The 19,030-nt window shown below is 37.0% G+C and overlaps 1 protein-coding gene across 7 annotated transcripts in view; it reads left to right on the top strand.

The window, feature by feature from the left end:
- The window catches only part of LOC116247223 (protein DETOXIFICATION 12-like), a 76,747-nt gene that overhangs the window by 41,190 nt on the left and 16,527 nt on the right, over nucleotides 1-19,030 (top strand). Inside the window, exons 1-7 of one of the 7 annotated variants that reach the window (XM_031618444.2) lie at nucleotides 3,159-3,668; nucleotides 4,861-5,405; nucleotides 5,543-5,629; nucleotides 6,377-6,433; nucleotides 6,542-6,780; nucleotides 7,375-7,580; nucleotides 7,748-8,176. The exons of 1 other annotated variant lie outside the window; for it this stretch is intronic. In XM_031618444.2, coding sequence (XP_031474304.1) covers nucleotides 3,375-3,668; nucleotides 4,861-5,405; nucleotides 5,543-5,629; nucleotides 6,377-6,433; nucleotides 6,542-6,780; nucleotides 7,375-7,580; nucleotides 7,748-7,780 — 1,461 coding nt within the window. In that variant the 5' untranslated portion in view covers nucleotides 3,159-3,374 and the 3' untranslated portion in view covers nucleotides 7,781-8,176. Of the gene's footprint in view, nucleotides 1-3,143; nucleotides 3,669-3,929; nucleotides 4,021-4,860; nucleotides 5,406-5,542; nucleotides 5,630-6,376; nucleotides 6,434-6,541; nucleotides 6,781-7,374; nucleotides 7,581-7,747; nucleotides 8,177-19,030 lie in introns of those variants that run through there. 5 more of the 7 variants (XM_050076051.1, XM_050076050.1, XM_050076055.1 and 2 more) reach the window with 5 other exon arrangements.

Genomic DNA, 19,030 nt, shown 5'->3' with positions numbered 1-19,030 from the left:
GTTGTCCTCTACAATATAAAACGAAATCCGTAATTGGTCAGGCGTAATTTCGAAACTGAAATTTGACCTTATCAGTAAACAGATGGTTTGTTTCAAATAGGCATCCAACTCAAACATGTCTCATTCAATGTGGAATTTATTGTGGACATGACAGTACCACATGGTGGTCAAATTTTAGGTGCTTCAACAACATGACAGTGAGGGAAGCTAATGTGTGCACATGACGGTGTCTACTGGCCAAAATACCATTGATTAAAATAAAAAGAAAGTCTTTTTACATGCTAAAAAGGGCGATGGAAAAATCAAAAGTCCAAAAAAGTATATTATTTATAAAAAATAACTAAAATACGTCCAACGTTCTTTCTTTTCTTTTTTCAGTGCCTAACAGGGACCTTATATTCTATTTTTTCAAGAAGGGCAGTTTCGATACTTCAAGAAAAGATATATATTTTGGTCAGTTTAATGGCCTGTTTGGTAGGAGGAAAAAGGAGGGAAAGGATCAAAGCGTGTTTGTTGCAAGGGGAAGGAAAGAAAAGGAAAGGGAGGGATTGTATAGTGTAAATCTCTTCCCTATTAAATCGGGTGGATTGAGAAGGAAAGGAAAGAAAGGTAAGTGGAAGAGTTTTTTATTCTCACACTACCCCTCCTTTCCTTATCATCATTTTTAAATCCATGTGCTATTTAGTCTTTTCTTTCATTTTCTTTCTTTCTATCCAAACAAGCTTTTTAATCAACTCTTTCATTTCTTTTCCATTTCATTCCTTTCTCTTCCCTTTCCTCCCTTTCCATCGCTTCTTTTCCCTCCTTTCCCTCCAACTAAACAAAGCGTAAGGGGGAAGTGAACTTTTTTTCCTTTCATTTTTTTGCCTTTGCAGGAGATGGGTCTTTTTCCTACCTTTGAAAGCATTTTTTTGGTTTTTTTTTTTAGCCCTAACATTCTGCCCCGTGTTGGTTCTAAAGATAAATTTATGTGTTTTTTTTTTGTAATAATTAGAAGTATTTTATGTGATTTTTCCATACCATCAGGGGCAGAGGCCGGGACCAGCAGGGGCCTTGGCCGGTCTTCAAATTTTTAAAAATTTAAAAATTTATAATATATATTTTTAAAAAAATTAGTTTTTTATATAAAAATTTTTAAAAAATTATATTTCGCCCCTATTAAAAGTTTGAAAGTATGGTTCCCCACTCCAACCAAACATTCATGGTAACCTACCCTCATGCCATGCTACTTATTATATGTTTTTGAAAATCAGTGTTACAGGAAAGGTTTCCTACGTCTATATTATACAACGACAGACAAACTTTGTAGTGCATTGGAAGGATCGACTTGGGTAAGATGGGGGTGGTTGCCTTTTTAGTTTCCGGTAAACTTTCAGCTTCTCAGGACTAGTTTGCCATTTAGGAAAAAAGATATTTTTGCACAGTTTCCCTTTGTCCTTATAGGAGATCTTATTTTTGCTGCTTATGGGCTTTAATCTGACTGACTGACCTTTCTCTGGTTCCAAAAGTAGCTGACAGCAATGTTTTCTAATTACATGGTTGACTGACCTTTCTCTGGTTCCAAAAGTAGCTGACAGCAATGTTTTCTAGTTACATGGTTGCCAACCAGGGTCGAGATTTTTTTTTTCTTAATTAACTTGACCGCACATTTGAATGACATTCCAAAACCAGGTCTTTAAATTGTTTGTATGCCATCAAAACTAGGTTTAAGTGGGTTTGAAGAATACCCAATTCTTTTAAAAAAACCCCATGTATCATGAGCGAGACGAACTCGAGCTCGATTAGTTTAAACACGTCTTATTTGATTTACATATGTAAATAAGAAATCGCTAAAAAGGTGTTAAAATTTATCAAAATTATTAATATGCTCCTAAAGATTAACAACCAAGGAAGACATGAGTTGAGTTGAGTTTAAACGAGTTGAGCTTGTATAACTAGAGCTCCACTCATTTATAACTGAGTTTTATCTCAAGCTTGAGCTCGATTCCTTTATTAAACAAGTCGAGAATATGTTTGAGCCAAAATTGAGCTCAGTTTTTAATACTTTAGCCGAACTTGAGTGAGTTGGCTCGACTCATCCTACATCCCTAAGACATGTTAATAAGATTGAGTCACAACTTTATTGTCCTTGAAAAGTGTTATTCTTTCTTTCATTATAAACATTTCAAGATCACTATGTCTGATTATTATCTTCAACATTTTAATTATTAGATTTAGGAATAATATCATATTTCTTATAATAAGAATATGGTGGTTTGGCAACATATATTTCAAGAATATATATATATATATATATATATAGATATATATATATATATTACAAACATAATCCTCTTCCTAATCTTGCGTATTTTAAACAGTCAAAGTTAATGTCATGATTGAAGAGCCTTGGATGATTCTCGAATGTCAAATCCAAAAATGAGAAATATGAAAACGTGGGTTTCAATTGTTAAGTTGGAAGGAATACACCGTTCACGGACTTGTACCAAAGATGTACGATATCATCAGTGGCGAGGAAACATTTAATATAGATCACAAGAAAAAATAGTACGATATCATCAGTGACGAGGAAACATTTAATAGAGAGCAGATGAAAAAGTAAACTATGTTTGATGTCATTTTAATGTAAAAATAAAGATGTAAATATTAAACATTTATTGTGCTGTTTTAGAACAATCTTGTGATTTCAGTTTGTCTTCAAAGAATATTCAGAGTAAACGAACACTTCGGCTATAAGCTCGTCTTGACCTTTACAAACAAGTTAAAAAATAAACTAATATTTAATTATTTTTATTAGTATATTGATGTATCGAACCATATTGACTGATATCAGTTGATTGAGCCTTATTAGCATCCCACTTTCTTATGTCAAAGAGGTGGAACCAATATATTTGACATTACACCAGTCATCAATGCAAGTATGAATCTCAAATAATAATGTTTCTCTTCAAACCAATTGACATCTGCCAACATTTTAGGTGCAATAGAAATACTCTCGAGATAACAATGTGCTTAAGTTTTGATTTATTTTGTTTAACTGAAAATTTTAGATCCTATGCTAACTTGAGAGCATTTAAAAAATTGAACTCAAAATTTTTTTTTAGGTGAGCAAGAGGTTATCCTCCCGTCTCAATGGAGGGGCCTGGTCCCCGTCTCGTCTACCTTTACACCTATTATCTTCTAAATGCTTTGCATTCTGCTGTTGCTATTGCTACTGTTTGTCAACTGCCATTCTACAGTGGTCTCTTTGCCCTTTCGTCTCTCATCGAACAAGATACGGTGGTCCTCTCTCGTCCTAGGGTGAGAAAGAGTACTACCACATGTTACTGTCTTCCTCCTAACGACAGCGAGAGAATTTGTGCAGTTGGGGAGCGATGGAAGAACATGTTTCAATGGGAGAGAGCTTGTTGGTGAAGGGGGCGTCCGAAGCAGAAGTACCAAGGGTGGGAGGGAGAGGTGCAACTGCTGATGACTGGCTGTGCTGGGGATTGGTGGTAGAGGAAGCGAGAAGACAAGTTGTAATGGCGCTTCCCCTGGCGCTCGTCACCATGGTCCAGTTCCTGCTGCAGGCCGTCTCCCTTATGATGGTCGGCCACCTCGGAAGCCTCTATCTCTCCAGCGCCTCCATCTCCTCCTCCCTCTGCAATGTCACCGGCTATATCGTCCTTGTAAGAAGCCACAAGAACCGCCTGTAGATGATTTAATTAGAATATTTGCTCCTGAGTCATTAGAAAGACTCCACAACACCACTGTGGTGGTTTGTCATCTATATGGATTTCTTAGTACTACCTTTTTTCATTTTAAGACCCCCTTTGGTGCCTCAATTACAGAAAACAGTGACCATGGTGTGTCCTCCCGTTTCATGCTTATGGGTGTTAAGATTTTGGATTTAGTATGACCTTACTGAGTTCATCTAATTGGGTTTGCAGGTCAGATACTGATTCCGTGAAAATTGAAAAAGAACTCAGATCAATAGCCTGAAATAGCTAGATATACAGCAAGCGTTACAAGATTCCAAAGGCAAAATCCCAACTTTTGTCAAAATCATGTTGCTTGTTGGATTTCATCTGCTTTACTAGTTCAGATTCATCAAGTTTGGATGTGCTCTGCTATAGTAATGGTATCAGATGCAGACTTAAACTATCCATACTGTATCAAGGATAATGATGACGGTCTGACAGAGGCTAAGATCGTTTGAGGAAACTTTTTTGAAAAAGGATCTTGCTTCTTGCTTCTTAGATCAGTTTTGTTTCGTCGAACCAATTTTAATGATTATAATGAGGCCTAACAAAAGTAGCTACTTAATGCTACCTAGAGAAATGGATCGGGGAGATCGTTAGTTTCCTTGTGGAAATGATTTGGCAGATTATGTAATCTGCTCATCCTCTGGCTGTGTCAAAATGGTTTTCTGTAGGAGTGGTGCTCTAGAAAATAAACAAATTACAGCATACGGCAGCCCCTTGCACTCCAGATTGCTTATATATATAATGACTCATTGAATTTATACGTGCAGTTCATTTTCTGATCTTTGGAAGGGAATGATTGGCAAAGTCCTGTATCACAGGAACATAATCATTGTTGACATTTCTATTGTTGAATTCATATTAGAAACTTCAAAGAAATGGTCATATCCCTATATTTGCTGCTAAATGCATGTCCTATTCTTCACCAAAGAAACTCAAAACATAGCTTAAAACAACGACAAAAGTCGAGAATCAACAAAGAAAAAAATTTGATGCATTTTCATTTAGTCAGCTTCATAAGATACTTCTAGCATTGGCTTGGTTACAATATGTAGAAGCGGCTTGCTTCACTGTAAGCTTGTAACTCTGACTGGTTGGTATCATTTGGCGTCAACAGCTAGGAATGGCAAGTGCCTTGGAGACATTATGTGGTCAAGCATATGGGGCAGAACAGTACCAAAAGGTGGGAGTATATACACAAAAGGCTATAGTAACCCTCCTGCTTGTGTGCATCCCAATAACTCTTTTATGGTTCTACATGGAGAAACTCCTCATTCTGATAGGGCAAGACCATGTTATTGCCCATGAAGCAGGCAAATATGCTGTCTTCTTGATCCCAGGACTTTTTGGTGCTGCTCTTTTGCAACCATTAGTAAAGTTTCTGCAGTCACAGAGTTTAGTATTGCCATTGCTGTTTGGTGCTGTTGTGACTCTCTGCTTCCATGTTCTTGTCTGTTGGCTGTTGGTCTTTAAATTTAGGATAGGACACGTTGGAGCAGCTATTTCTGTCAGTCTCTCCTATTGGATGAATTTGGTTATATTAGCACTATATGTCAAAGTTTCATCTGCCTGTAAGAAGACAGTTGCTCCATTCACAATGGAGGCCTTTACCAGGATACAGGACTTCCTTGGTCTTGCACTTTCATCTGCAGTCATGATTTGGTAAAATTTTTATTGGATTCTTCTCAGTGCATTCTTTCTATTTGTTTTCTTCATCAACTGTCTTGTGTCTTTCAATCTTAGACTATTGGTTTTTTTTTTTTTTTTTTTTTTAATGGCTGGCATTTCCTTGGATACAGTCTGGAATTCTGGACATTTGAACTGCTGATATTGCTTTCTGGACTTTTACCTGACCCTGAGCTGCAAGCATCAGTTCTTTCAATTTGGTATGGCTTCATTCACTAGGCTTTCATCCATGAGTTATGTTAGCTGTAAGTGCATGATTGAATATCATTACTAGTAATCACAGCCTCAGGTGCCTTACATCACTTTATCCTTTTCTTTCGAGTACAATGTGTAGCATGAATTATTGCTACAAAAGAACTGTGCTGCAGATTTTCATTAATGTATAGCTCTGTGGTTTTCTGAAGCCAACAAATTTTCCACTCTTGAAAGTTGAAGGATTCTGTCGGTGACTTGAACGTGTGTTACGGAGATCCCTTACGGATTGAATAAGGAAACACCTGCACACTTGCTTCTTTTGTACACCACTTGTATATGTTAGGTGTATTTTTATGCTTAAGTTCTCCAAAAATCATCTTCAACCAAGAAAAAGGCTGCTAAAAACCCACACATAGCTCTTGTTGAATCAGGTACTAAATTGGTTTTGCTATGAAGCAGATCAGTTTCCTTTTCCTATTTTATGTAAATAACCAAGAGTGCTTTGATTTGTTTTAGGGGGATGTTCTTATCGAAAAAACCAGGAACATTACATTTGTGGTCTGATTTATTGTTTTCCCTGACATTATAGAATGAGAAATGGCATCGTTACATGCCTTTCCTGTGTATAACAGATGCCCTATTTTATCAGTGGAACCACAATTTAGTTGCTTTCTTTCAGACGATTATTTTAGTCTCCATTTTCAAGATCAAGAAATTTCTTTGACATAACTTCTTTTTGTACTCCTAAACAGTGTTTACACCCTGAATGTGGTTTATTCTATACCATATGGTCTTGGTGCTGCTGCAAGGTCCACTTCTCAACCTCTATCATTAATATAAGAAGTTAAGATATGCTTAAATTGATTTTTTATCAAATTTTATTGGTTTTAATGTTCATATGTTTGCTCTTGTTGCAGCACTCGCATTTCAAATGAATTAGGAGCTGGATGGTCAAGAAGAGCTCGGTCAGCTGTTTGTGTTGTTATATTACTTGCTGTCATAGACATGTTAATTGTGAGTACGACTCTGTATGCCATCAGATATCTGTTGGGATATGCTTACAGCAGCGAGAAGGAAGTCATCCTGTATGTTGCAAAGGTGGTGCCTTTAGTTTCCCTGACATCATGCATGGATGCAATCCAAGGAGTGCTCTCAGGTTAGATGATTTTATGATTGGACGATTTACTCCTAAAGAGAATGCTCTAATTGAATGCTTGGAAATAATTAGACACACTTGGCATGCACGAACATCAGTCCAGTTCCAGTCACGCGTGCACTTCATGAATTTCTTAGTTCATGGGGTTAAGAAACCACCTCTGCTACTTCTTGAGAACTTTCAGCATCTACATGAGAGGAACCCTACACAACAGATCATGATCTAATCATAAATGAAAATATGTGTCTTTTTCAGGTCATTGCATCACGTTGGTAATGTCAGGCAAGACGTGTAAGGAAGAATCAAAACAGATACAGATTGAACTAAAGATTTTCTTGCATAAAGAGTGGACTTGTTATTTGTGCTTAGATTGTATAAAGGAAGCCGAAAACTGGATTTAACTGAAGTATTCAAACTTTCAATTCTTTGCGGGCCTACATCTTTTTCAATAAAATATGTGAAGAAAAAGATTTAAACCTTCTGAAGCTATAGGTTTTGGTATCTTTTTCAATCTATTAAAAGAGGTAATTTTGGCTGATTCACCTAATTTAAACTATTAGCCATCAAATGCCGATCTTTTTTTCATCTATTCAGGTGTTGCAAGAGGATGCGGATGGCAGCATCTTGGGGCATATGCCAACCTTGGAGCATTTTATCTGCTTGGGCTACCAATTTCAGCCATTTTAGGCTTCCATTTTCATTTTGGAGCAATTGGACTCTGGTTCGGTGTATTATGTGGTTCCACAACACAAGCAATTCTTCTCTCTATTATTACAGCACTTACTGATTGGCAAAAACAGGTCAGTAAGTTATACCTGTTAATGTTGTGTCGCATCATTCATGAATTTCTTTAGTTAGCTGATTGCAAGAGTGTAGCTACTAATCCCTGTTTTTGGTGTCTTTTTTAGCTTGATATCTGCCTTATTTTGTGGCCAGAGTGTTTAACTATTACTGCTAAATTTTTCAGGTTGACAAAGCAAGGGATAGAGTGATTGAATGACAAGCCTACAGTTAACAATTGCTAAACTGTTTGAGGCTGTAATAATTGCATATTGCACCCACATAAACCTTGGGTATATTCCATTCAAGTTTGTGATCGTAAGATGTGGAGAAAAAAATAGTTTTGATCTTTGCAAAATGGGTCTGAAGGAGTCCGAACTAGGACCAGGAATGAACAAATAATGCTGCAAATGTGGATCTGGAGTGCAAACCATATATCCTAATCGTGAAGAAAGAAATGGCATGTTGGCATGGATATAAAACTCAGATTTTTAATTTGAGAATCCTTGGTTCATGTATTCTTTCGTTTGTTCTATAAGTTGTAAATAAGCAATTCTGATTGGCGAATTGTCTGCAGGCATCGAGAGAGAAATGGTGATTCTATCATTCCGATTGATATTGGATGAATGATGTGGAGCATTGGCATCTTCTAACCTCCCTTATTGACTATCCATAGATCCATCCCTGTCTTTTACTCAAGCCCTTCCAAACGAAACTACGGGATTGGTATTTGAAATTTTGTGTTCTTTCTAAGATGGATCTTAGATCTTTAGACATGCAACTATTACATCATTGGTTAAAGTGAGTCTCATGCTAAATCAGACCATTGGAACTTATTAAATAAGGTAGATTTATATTTACCTATCGCGACAGTTTTTTTTTGTGATCGACTTCTTAAAAATCCATGCAGGCACATATGGCATCAGGCAGATTTTTAAAATCCTTTTTCTTTATTTTTCTTATAGCTTTTGCTTTTTACAGTTTTGTTTTTTTGTTTTGAGATGGGTAATTGTGTAAATTACTCCTTTAAAGAGAATTTTTTTATTTGGAGGTCGCGATTTGATAATTATAAGAAAGAATTGAATGCCTAATTATTCAGCTATAAAAGTTAGGAGGTTATTTGTTATTTACCCATTTATCAAGCTGCTTTTATAACTTTTTTTTAAAACTTTCTCTAGTGCTTCCCTTATTAAATGTTTAGCAAAAAGATATTGAGTTATTGGGCTGTCTCAAGCGTTACCAGTCAGCATCTTTTATATATCCATATGTATATGGGGTTCAATTAATTTAATACCCTTATGCTTGCCAATCATGAAAATGAAATTTAAAGTACACTAAATCCAGGTTTATTACTCCTTAATTTTTTTTTATATCACATGTGAATCCTTCTAAATTCTGATCAAAATTCAATCAAATTTCTCAAAGGAAATTCCGAATTATATTGCTATACATCAAAACCATATTTATACCTAAATATAGGAAATGGGTCTTCATCACCCATAAATCAAACAAAGAAATATTTTTCATATCATTCACGATATCGGGTTCTATATAAGATATAACTCTCTTCTATGCCTAAATCATTTGAATATATAAATTTTCTGTTTAACCTGATGCCTAATCATGTTGTATCCACTACTTTCATTTCCTATCTTACCTCCATTTTCTCGGATGATCTTGTTTCTATTTAAGGGACAGAAGTTATTGGTTCCCATTATAAAAAGAAAAAACAATTGAATCGGTCGTCGATTGGCAAACAAAGTTAGAAAGTGATCTTCTTTTGAAAAGATAAAACGAAAATATTAAAAATTTGTTAAAGTAAAACATTCTTAAAATATTTGAATGTTAGGAAAATATGGGCACATGTCATTCTTGAATATATGTCACTAAATCGAAACAACTTGTTACTTCTTATTTGACTCGAGCGATTCAGATGGCAGTGGTCTATACAATTCAATATGAGATGGTATAGAAAACAATAAACTTGGGAGAATGCAAGAGCTCATCTATCTTGGGAGTTGGTGTACAAACAAGGTAGGATTGAAGGTAGGATTGGTAGTGGTCAGTTTCCATTTGAAATTTTTGGAATGTCAACTCTCTGTGCTGCAAAAAGAGAAACGTCATTAATACATAAGTTGAAACAAGGTTAGGAATGTCAATATATTCGATTTGAATCAGATATCCGACCGAATCGATCCGAAAAAATTGGATATGGAAAAAAATTTAATATTTGATTAAGAAATCTGATCAAATTCGGGTTTAATAAATGGCATCCAATCGGATTTGGATATACATAAATATCGATCAGATACAGATTCAAATCGGATTCATTTTTAGACAAATATCATGTATCTAATGCTATTAAATTTTGAAAATTGGCAAAGTTCGGTTCAAAATTCGGATATAAATACAAAAATCGGATTTGGATCAGATTTGGGTTGTAAAATCAGATTTCAGACTCGGATATGACTTTTCTTTATTCGAATCCAAATCTGAATATGTGAATATCCACAAAAGTAGATATGATTAAGGATATATCTGATCCAAACCTGATCCGTTGACATCCCTAAACACGGTAAAGGCAACACCTTGAAACACCCAAAGTAGATCTTGTATCCCAAGAAAATAAAAGATAAGGTGGGTGCTTTGGCCTTGAGTGGGGCTGTCTGCCCCACTCACCAAGAACTCGTCTACCTAAACTTTATATTATGACAACAAAAATGCAAATATATTTTGCAAGTAATACATACTCTTTGTCATGGTGAATGTGACAGTCTGAAGCACCGAAAGCAGACCTTATATTCCAAGAACATAAGAGATAAAGTAAGTGCTTTGGCCTTCAGCGGGTGTGTGAGTCTACCCCATTCACCAAGAACAACTAGTCCACCTAAACTTTATATTATGACGACAAAAAGTGTAAATATATTTTGCAAGTTATACACACAATTTGGAAGGGACAAATCGAAAAGCGCAATCGAAGATCGGAAACTGCTCATCTCTCGTTTGCCTCATTAGAATATCAATTTGGTCGATTTTTCTACTGACAACTTGCTTTTCTTTCGTTGATTTAGTAAATGAAAGATTCTATTCAACTCTCTCTCAACTTGAAACGACTAACAAAGAGCCGAAATCTTTACAAGCTTGTTTTGCTGCTTCATAGTGCTTCTTTTGTTATGCTTTTACTTGCATATCGATCAGAGGAGGGAGGGGGGGCCGCTTGGGTCATGGCCCTACCCCGACAAATTGAAAAAAAATATATATTGAAAAAATAAAAAATTTTAGTTGTGCCATGTATTGTTTGGATTCAGGTTCAGTTGGGCTTTACCTGGATCTAGAGGTCGGACTGTTTGGCCCGCCCCTAAAAAAATCCTAGTTTCACCCCTATCTTGATGATCTTTTCTTTTACCGAGAACTGGTCGTACCCAAGCCATTGCACCAACTTCCTTGCGAGTTTTTTTAAATGCTTAACGAAGGGTGTGTTTTTAATAAAAATTGTCAAAAAATAGATTGAATTTCGTTTTCTTTTCATAAGCAACCATTTTCATATTCAACGTTATGGCTAAATTGTAATCTCACTATTTTAGCTAACAGTTTTCGTTTTCTAAGTTAGCAGAAATTTATTTAGGCTCCTGTTTTACAGTTTTTATGAAATATGTATCCCCTGTTAAGAAAATTATAACGAGTGGTTCCTTTTGAAATCATAAGCAAAGGGTTGGTTTGAAGATGGATTTTTTTTTTTATTTTTTTCTAAAATTCGTCTCCAACATAGGAAAATATGTGCACCTTAATAGCCTAAATGGTCGTGCAGCGCATGAAAAGTGTATCACCAGCTCGATTCTTGTAGGTGTTATTTCGAGCAAGCAAGTGTAGAAGGTGTATCACCTGTTTGATTCCTACATGTGTTATTTCGAGCAGACAGCCACATAGAAGGTGTATCGCTTGCTTGATTCATGTATTTGTTACTTCTTTGGACCATTAAAAAAAGGAGCATGATACGCAAGTTGAAGGTATATCATAGCCCACCGAAGCCCACCACATAACCCAAGACCCCAGAGTCAAATGAAACGGAGGGGCTTTTGGGTCTTCTTCGAGTGGTAGCTCCTACTCACACCCGAACAGAGGTCAACATATGACACAACATAGCTTCTGGTTTTAGGAAATGGTTCGATGTAGGGTTCAAATGTGGGTGGCTTTCACGGAGTTGGAGGATACAGTTTGGCTATGTAATTTGGGGCATATGAATGTTAGGATCGGTGTATGCTAAGCCAGAATTCTGTTGGAATGGAGGTTGAACTTCGCCGAGTCCTGAAAGTTTGTGAGGACAGCTGCCTCATGACTAGCTAGAATGAGGGGCAGAGATAGGATTTTTTTCAGGGGCGGGCAAAACGATCCTACCTCTGGATCCGGATGGGGACAAATTGAACCTGAATCCAAACTATATGGCGCAACTAAAAATTTTCAATGTAATTTTTTTTTTCAATTCGTTGGGGTGGGGCCATGGCCTAGACACCCCACCTCCCTCCGCCCCTAGCCAAAATGATACGGAGTTCAGAAGTATCAAGTTTTGGATTTTAATTGGATGTATCGTAGGAGAGTGGCCGAGAATTGGAGAAGGCTGCATTTACGTTCTCATTGTCTCGTAGGTTTCAAACATGAACTCAAGTTGGCTTACGATTTCAGAGATTCATATAAAGAATTTTTGTGGGAGCGACTCGAAGAACATCACAGATGACCTACTCATGTCAAAAACAACGATTTTCCAAGAAGTTCTGTTATTCTTCTCTCATAGATGGCAAGTGATTATTGTTATCTCAAACAATAAGACTTAGCTGCGTTCGATCAGGAGCTTCTGTGGGGGGCGACATAGGTTAGATCCCAAATTTCAGAAAGTTCTTCTATATGCCCAAAAGCTACAGATTGTTTTGAATAACCCTGCTATTGATATAGCCAGTAACCTGTTGGATCTGTGATCTTAGCTTCTCTCCATGTTTTTGCATGTACGTGGAGGTCATGCATAGATTTTTGTGAAGTATTTCTTAGTCTCGCAGGTTTTTCTTTACCCCAAAGGCCCAAAGGGATTTCATATAGCTCGATTTTCTTGATTCATTTTTACAGGTGATCTCTTGAGAAGAGAAAGGGTCGTTTATGCATACAACACGACCCAAGCTACTCACTCAATTCGTGTGTTGTTAATAATTCATTGATAGCTCTTTCAACGATGTACGTGAAGTCCCCTCTCCCTAGTAATGTTTCACGGGCACCCCGTCCAACACTTTTCGACAAGTTAAACCCACTTCATTTCTCCGTCCTTTTTCACTGCATTTGACCTTTCTTTTGGCTATTCCATTCTATGTGATGGCAGCTATTTTCTGTCGAAAAATGGCTGGAAAAAGGAAGGGTATAACTTGAAATTTTTTAAATTGAAACATGTAAATTGTGAGTCAAAGTATTTCCAGAACGAAGAAGGAAATTAACACATGACAAAAATGCAAGGCGAGTTACGTGGTTCGATCATATATTGATCTACGTCCACGGAATGATGGTCTTCTATATTTTTTATTTTTCAACTCTCATTTTTTACAGATTTCCTGCCTTTGATTTTATACATTGATTCTAGACATTGGAGAGTTCAACGTCTCTTTCAACGACAGGATTTTGTTTCTTTTCATAGTCATCTCCAATAGGAAATCATGCTTTGTTTCTTTCATTGTTGTTGTGTGGTTTTCGTCAAGAGTGTCACCTTCTATGGAGAGAGCCGTTGATCCACTTTCTATTGTGGAGAGAACTGTTGGGCTATTTTCATCATTTTCGTTAACACCCCTGGTCAATCTCATCATGTCTTTGATAGGGTTGAGATTGAACTTGATGACCTTTAACTTTGGCGTTATTGATACATGTGTCTGCTTTAACAACGGTTTGGTCAAGACGTCAGCAATTTGATCCTTAGTTGAAATGTACTTGATGACCAATTCTCCTTTTGCAAGCTTGTCTAACAAAGAAAGAACCGATTTCTGCATGCTTGCATCTATAATGATATGCGGGATGTGATGCTAGATATGTGGCTCCAATGTTATCACACCAAAGAATTGGTTCTTGGGATGATTTTATTCCAAGTTCTTGCAATAGAAATTTGATCCAAGTAACTTCAGCTGTTGCATTAGCGATGGCTTTGTATTCTGCTTCAGTACTTGAGCGAGATACTACATTTTGCTTCTTTGAACTCCAAGAGACAAGATTTTCCCCAAGAAATATTGCGTAGCCACTAGCGGATTTTCTGTCATCCGGGCATTCAGCCCAATCAGCATCACTGTATGCTGAGATATTCAGTTCCATACACGCGTTAGACTTAATCCATGGTCAAAGGTTTGATTTAGATATCTTAATATTCGCTTCACAGCAGCCCAATGGATGTTTGTTGGATTGTGCATATATTAACAAACTTTGTTCACTGCAAACGATATGTCTGGTCTGTCAATGTAGCATATTGTAAAGCTACAACTATGCTTTTATAGAGGCTTGGATCATGGAAGGAAAAACCTAAGTGAGCTGTCAAAGTTGGTGATGTAGCCATGGGTGTAGAGATCGGTTTTGCTCCCACCATATTTGTTTTCTTAAGTAGTTTCAAGATGTATTTCTGTTGAGATAAGAACAAGCCTTGAGGAGAATGTTTGCTTCAATGCCCAAGAAGAAGTGTAGATCTCCTAGATCTTTGATTGCAAACTCTGATTTGAAGGTGGCAATCAGTTTTTGGATGTGCATATCTGAACTTCCTGTCAATATGATGTCATCCACGTAAATGAGAATGTACATGACTGTGTTTGTATCCTTGTAGATGAAAAGCGAGGTGTCTGTTTTGGCTCCTTGAAAACCCATCCTGTGAAGAAAAGTACTTAGACGTGAAAACCAAGCTCTTGGGGCTTGCTTCAAGCCATAGAGCACTTTGTGAAGCTTGCAAACGTGATTGGGGTAGTTCTTATCCTCAAATCCGGGCGGTTGAGACATGTAGACTTCTTCTAGTGTTCCATGGAGAAAAGCATTTTGGACATCTAGTTGATTGATTTTCCAATGCGACTCAAAGCAATAGTGAGTATTATTCTAATGGTTGTGGGTTTGACTACTGGGCTGAAGGTTTCAGTGTAATCATTCCCTTCCTTTTGGTTGTATCCTTTGGCTACAAGTCTTGCTTTATACGTTTTAAGCGAACCATCAGCCCTTCATTTGATTTTGAAGACCCATTTGCATCCTACAATATGTTTGTCACGAGAGATAGGTAGAAGACTCCAAGTTTGATTTTTGAGAAGAGTGAGGTGTTCATTTTTCGTAGCTTCTTTCCATTGTCTATAGGCGAGAGCTTCTTGAAGAGTATTGGGCTCGGTCTCGGTAGTCAAATTTGATGTTGTAGATAGGACTAATGGATATTTGGTAGCTGAGTGGGTTTCATAGGAGGTATAGCCAGTGTTGGGCTTAACTATACCAACTTGAGATCGTGTTGTCATGCTATGGGTTCTAGTAGGCTCAATGATGGGCTCGATATTTTCAAGTTGGACCCAGTCAGCTTGAGAACGAGTTATCATACTATGGGTTCTGGTAGGTCCACGGCTAGGTTTGGCACTTTTAGGTTGGTCTTGGTTTTGGTGGCTCTCATTTGAGCTAGATTGTATCAAATCGACTTGCTCTTCATGGTTGTGAAGGCTTGGTTGAGGGTTGGACGTGGCATGGTTCTCCTCATTATCACTTCTATGATCATTGGTGTCTCTCGAGTGGTTGATGTTTGAGAAAATGGGAACAAATTGAGGTGGATGTTGATCACTAGAAGCAGGTTGCTCATTAAGCTTTTCTTCCTTGAAAGGAAAGGATTTTTCATTGAAAACGACATGGCGGGCGGTAAAAATTCTTTTATTTTTTAAATTCAGGTAGTAGTAACCTTTGTGTTGAGAGGCATACCCACGAAAAACACATCTTTCAGATCTGAAATCAAGTTTGTGATTCACATAGGGTCTTAAGTAGGGATAACATTCACAACCGAGGACTTTAAGAAAATTATAATCTTGGATTTTTTGAAATAACTTTTCCAATGGTGAAAGATAATTGAGAAATTTGGTGGGCATGCGGTTGATAAGATATATAGCAGAATTGAAAACATAAGGCCAATAATTTTTGGGAATATTTGCTTCGGCTAGAAGAGACAGGCCAGTTTCAACGATGTGCCTGCGCTGTCTTTCAGCATTCCCATTCTGTTCGGGAGTGTGTGGGCAGCTTTTTCGGTGTCCTGTCATTCTCAGATAAGAATGGTTGTAGGTTTTGGTACTCACCACCCCCATCAGAATGCAAGAATTTAATCTTGTGTCCTGTATGATATTTAGCGAGCGCTTTAAAGGATTTAAAAGCAGCCCTAACATCAGATTTCAACTTAAGCAAATAAAACCATATATATCTAGAATATGCATCAACAAAAATAACATAATAACGATAATCATTTGTTCCCATGATTGGGGCAGGTCCCCAAACATTAGAGTAGACAATCTCAAGAGGTTTTTGTGCTTTGTAAGAAACAGCTTGAAATGGGAGTTTATGACTCTTTGCCTTATGACATGCTTCACATAAAGTTGAAGGAAACAAATTATCATAGCATAAATCAAAATCATTTAAGACACGTCTAACTGTAACAAAAGCAAGATGGCCAAGTCTTTTATGCCAAGTCTCCAAAGATGCTCGTTCGCTACACATGGCCTCTTTATTTGTTGCAAAATTAATTTTGTAGAGGTCATTCTGGCTGATTCATTGCTGCAGTACCTTCCCGGCTTGGTCCTTAACAAAACACGAGTTAGCGTGAAACTCAATATAAACATCATTATCCTTACAAAATTTTTGAACAGAGAGCAAGTTCCTAGTTATATTTGGAACATGTAATATATCATTTAAAATCAAATTTCTAGTAGGCTTGGACGAACCAATGTGGAGTATAGACAAACCTGTTCCATCGTCAACCTTCAGAGTGTCTCTCCCACGATAGTCTGAATGTATAAAAAGTTTGTTTATATCATTGGTGACGTAGTGGGTTGCACCTGAATCGGGATACCAATTGTCATCCCCAACTGGTTGATTTGAGGAGTTTTCAATGGCAGCATGAAACGCTTGAGGATTTGTGCTCTTTTTCTTGACGAGATTCAAGTAGGTATAGCAATTTTAGCTACATGCCCTATCTTCTCACAAATATGACATATTGATCTTTCTTTGCCTTGAAAATTTCTATTTTTGAATACAAATTTTCCTCGACCACGATAAGTATGTTGTCGCTCATTGTGCCCCTTGAAAACGTTATTCGTAGTAGGCAGAAATTCATCATCATGACCATTTTGATTTGCTTCTTGCATAAGTAGGAGGCCATAAAGTTCGTTAAGGCTAATAGGTCCCTTCCGTGTCTCCATGCTTATCTTGAAGGCAAGATACTCAGCTGGCAGACCTCTCAAAATGTATAAAACCAAATCATCTTCGTCTACAGGTTTAGATGCTATAGCTAATTGATGCGTTATAACCCTTACTTTCTAAAAATATGCATCCATGGACATATTGCACTTTTTCAAATCTTGTAACTGAGATTTCAACTGCATAACCCTGGACCGTGAATGAGCGGCGTAGGAATGTTTCAACGCATTCTAAACCTCTGCTGAGGTTTTCAATCCAATAATCTGAGCATGAACATTTTCAGATAATGACGACTTGATCCAACATAGAAGGATTTGATCTTGTCGCAGCCAATTGAGATAGTCTTGGCTTATTTCTGTCATGCCAGACTTGTATTTTTCTGGTGTGGGTTTCGTTCCATCAACGAACCCCATCAGATCACATGACATGAGTATGAATGTGAATTGAGATTCCCATACTAGATAATTTTCAGTGTTCAATTTGATGCCGAGAGAGAGTTGCAAATGATTTGGGTGTTGCAGTAAATAAAAAGAGGGAGTTTCCATACCATTGCCCATCTGATTTCCGCGTATATTGTTTGAAGAAGATGCCATGATAGAAGTTGATCCTCAACGATGTAACCTGGCTCTGATACCATAAAAGTATTTCCAGAACGAAGAAGGAAATTAACACACGACAAAAATGCAAGGCAAGTTACGTGGTTCAATCATATATTGATCTACGTCCACGGAATGATGATCTTCTATATTTTTTATTTGTCAACTCTCATTTTTTACAGTTTTCCTGCCTTTGATTTTATACAATGATTTTAGACGTTGGAGAGTTCAACATCTCTTTCAACGACAGGATCTTGTATCTTTTCATAATCGTCTCCAGTAGGAAATCATGTTTTGTTTCCTTCATTGTTGTTGTGTTGTTTTCGTCAAGAGTATCACCTTCTATAGAGAAAGCCGTTGATCCACTTTCTATTGTCGAGAGAGTCATTGGGCAGTTTTCATCATTTTCATTAACAGGGAGTGAGTATATATGAATCTATTTCAAAGACTGAAACATATTTATAAAGTTCTAGTTACAGTATACCATGAGTCTACACCAATGTTTAGAGCACATTCATGAGACATACAATGAGTGTTACGATTGCCAACCGACCCGTAGAGGGTAGTTTGGCAGTACGAACACCTTATGAGTGTTTCAAGACAGATTCATAAGCCACTAAAACTCGTGTTTCGTGAATTTGATCTAATATTTGAGGCAGATTCATAAATCACTTACAAAATGTTCTTATTACCAATAACAACTTGTAAATGTTTGATGGATATGTCCTACAAATTGGGACACAAGTGTTCAATGAATCTCCTCAATTTTTGAAGCATGTTTATGAAACAGCTATAAACCGTTCTTTTTACAAAAATTGCCTAGGGGGTTGTTTGGCAAATAGAACACCATGTGAATGTTGCATCAATCTACTCCAAAATAAATACAAATTCATGAAACACTAGGTTTCATTGTCAAAAGAATCTACCCAATTTGTCTAGCAGATTCATGGAAAACTGATACCGTGATTCATTTGCCAAAGCACCTTAGGGGGTTTGACGTGGTTGGTTGGGTCAGCACTCGCATAAAGACTGGTCATGTGTTCAATTCTCTTGGGACTCGACCCTTTGCAAATAGAAGTAAACATAAGCCACCACTAGACCAGTAACAAAATCTCTCAACGTGGGTGCAGTTTTCCCTAATAATAGACAAAAAAACAATCTTGAAACTTTTTTGTTAGTTTTGTTAATTGAATTCTTGCTATAAGTTAGCAGAGAAGACATAAGCTAAACCATCATCAGTCATTTATTATAACTTAGTACTAACCTAACCTGTTGATCTTTGATCAAGTCAACATTCCATGGTGTTTTCCTTGTAAGGATTGATAGGCCGGAGTCGGTTTTTCCTATTAGAGTGTTCCTTATTATACAAAGAAAAGAAAACCACAAATGTTTTCTTGTCAAGGATTCCCTCATTGTATGATAGAATAGAACACCTATATCTGTGGCAC

Source organism: Nymphaea colorata, chromosome 2 (assembly GCF_008831285.2).
Source record: "Nymphaea colorata isolate Beijing-Zhang1983 chromosome 2, ASM883128v2, whole genome shotgun sequence".
Classification (NCBI taxonomy): Eukaryota; Viridiplantae; Streptophyta; class Magnoliopsida; order Nymphaeales; family Nymphaeaceae; genus Nymphaea; species Nymphaea colorata.
The sequence above is the reverse complement of the archived record's forward strand: the minus strand, read 5'-3'. Positions and strand labels throughout refer to the sequence as shown.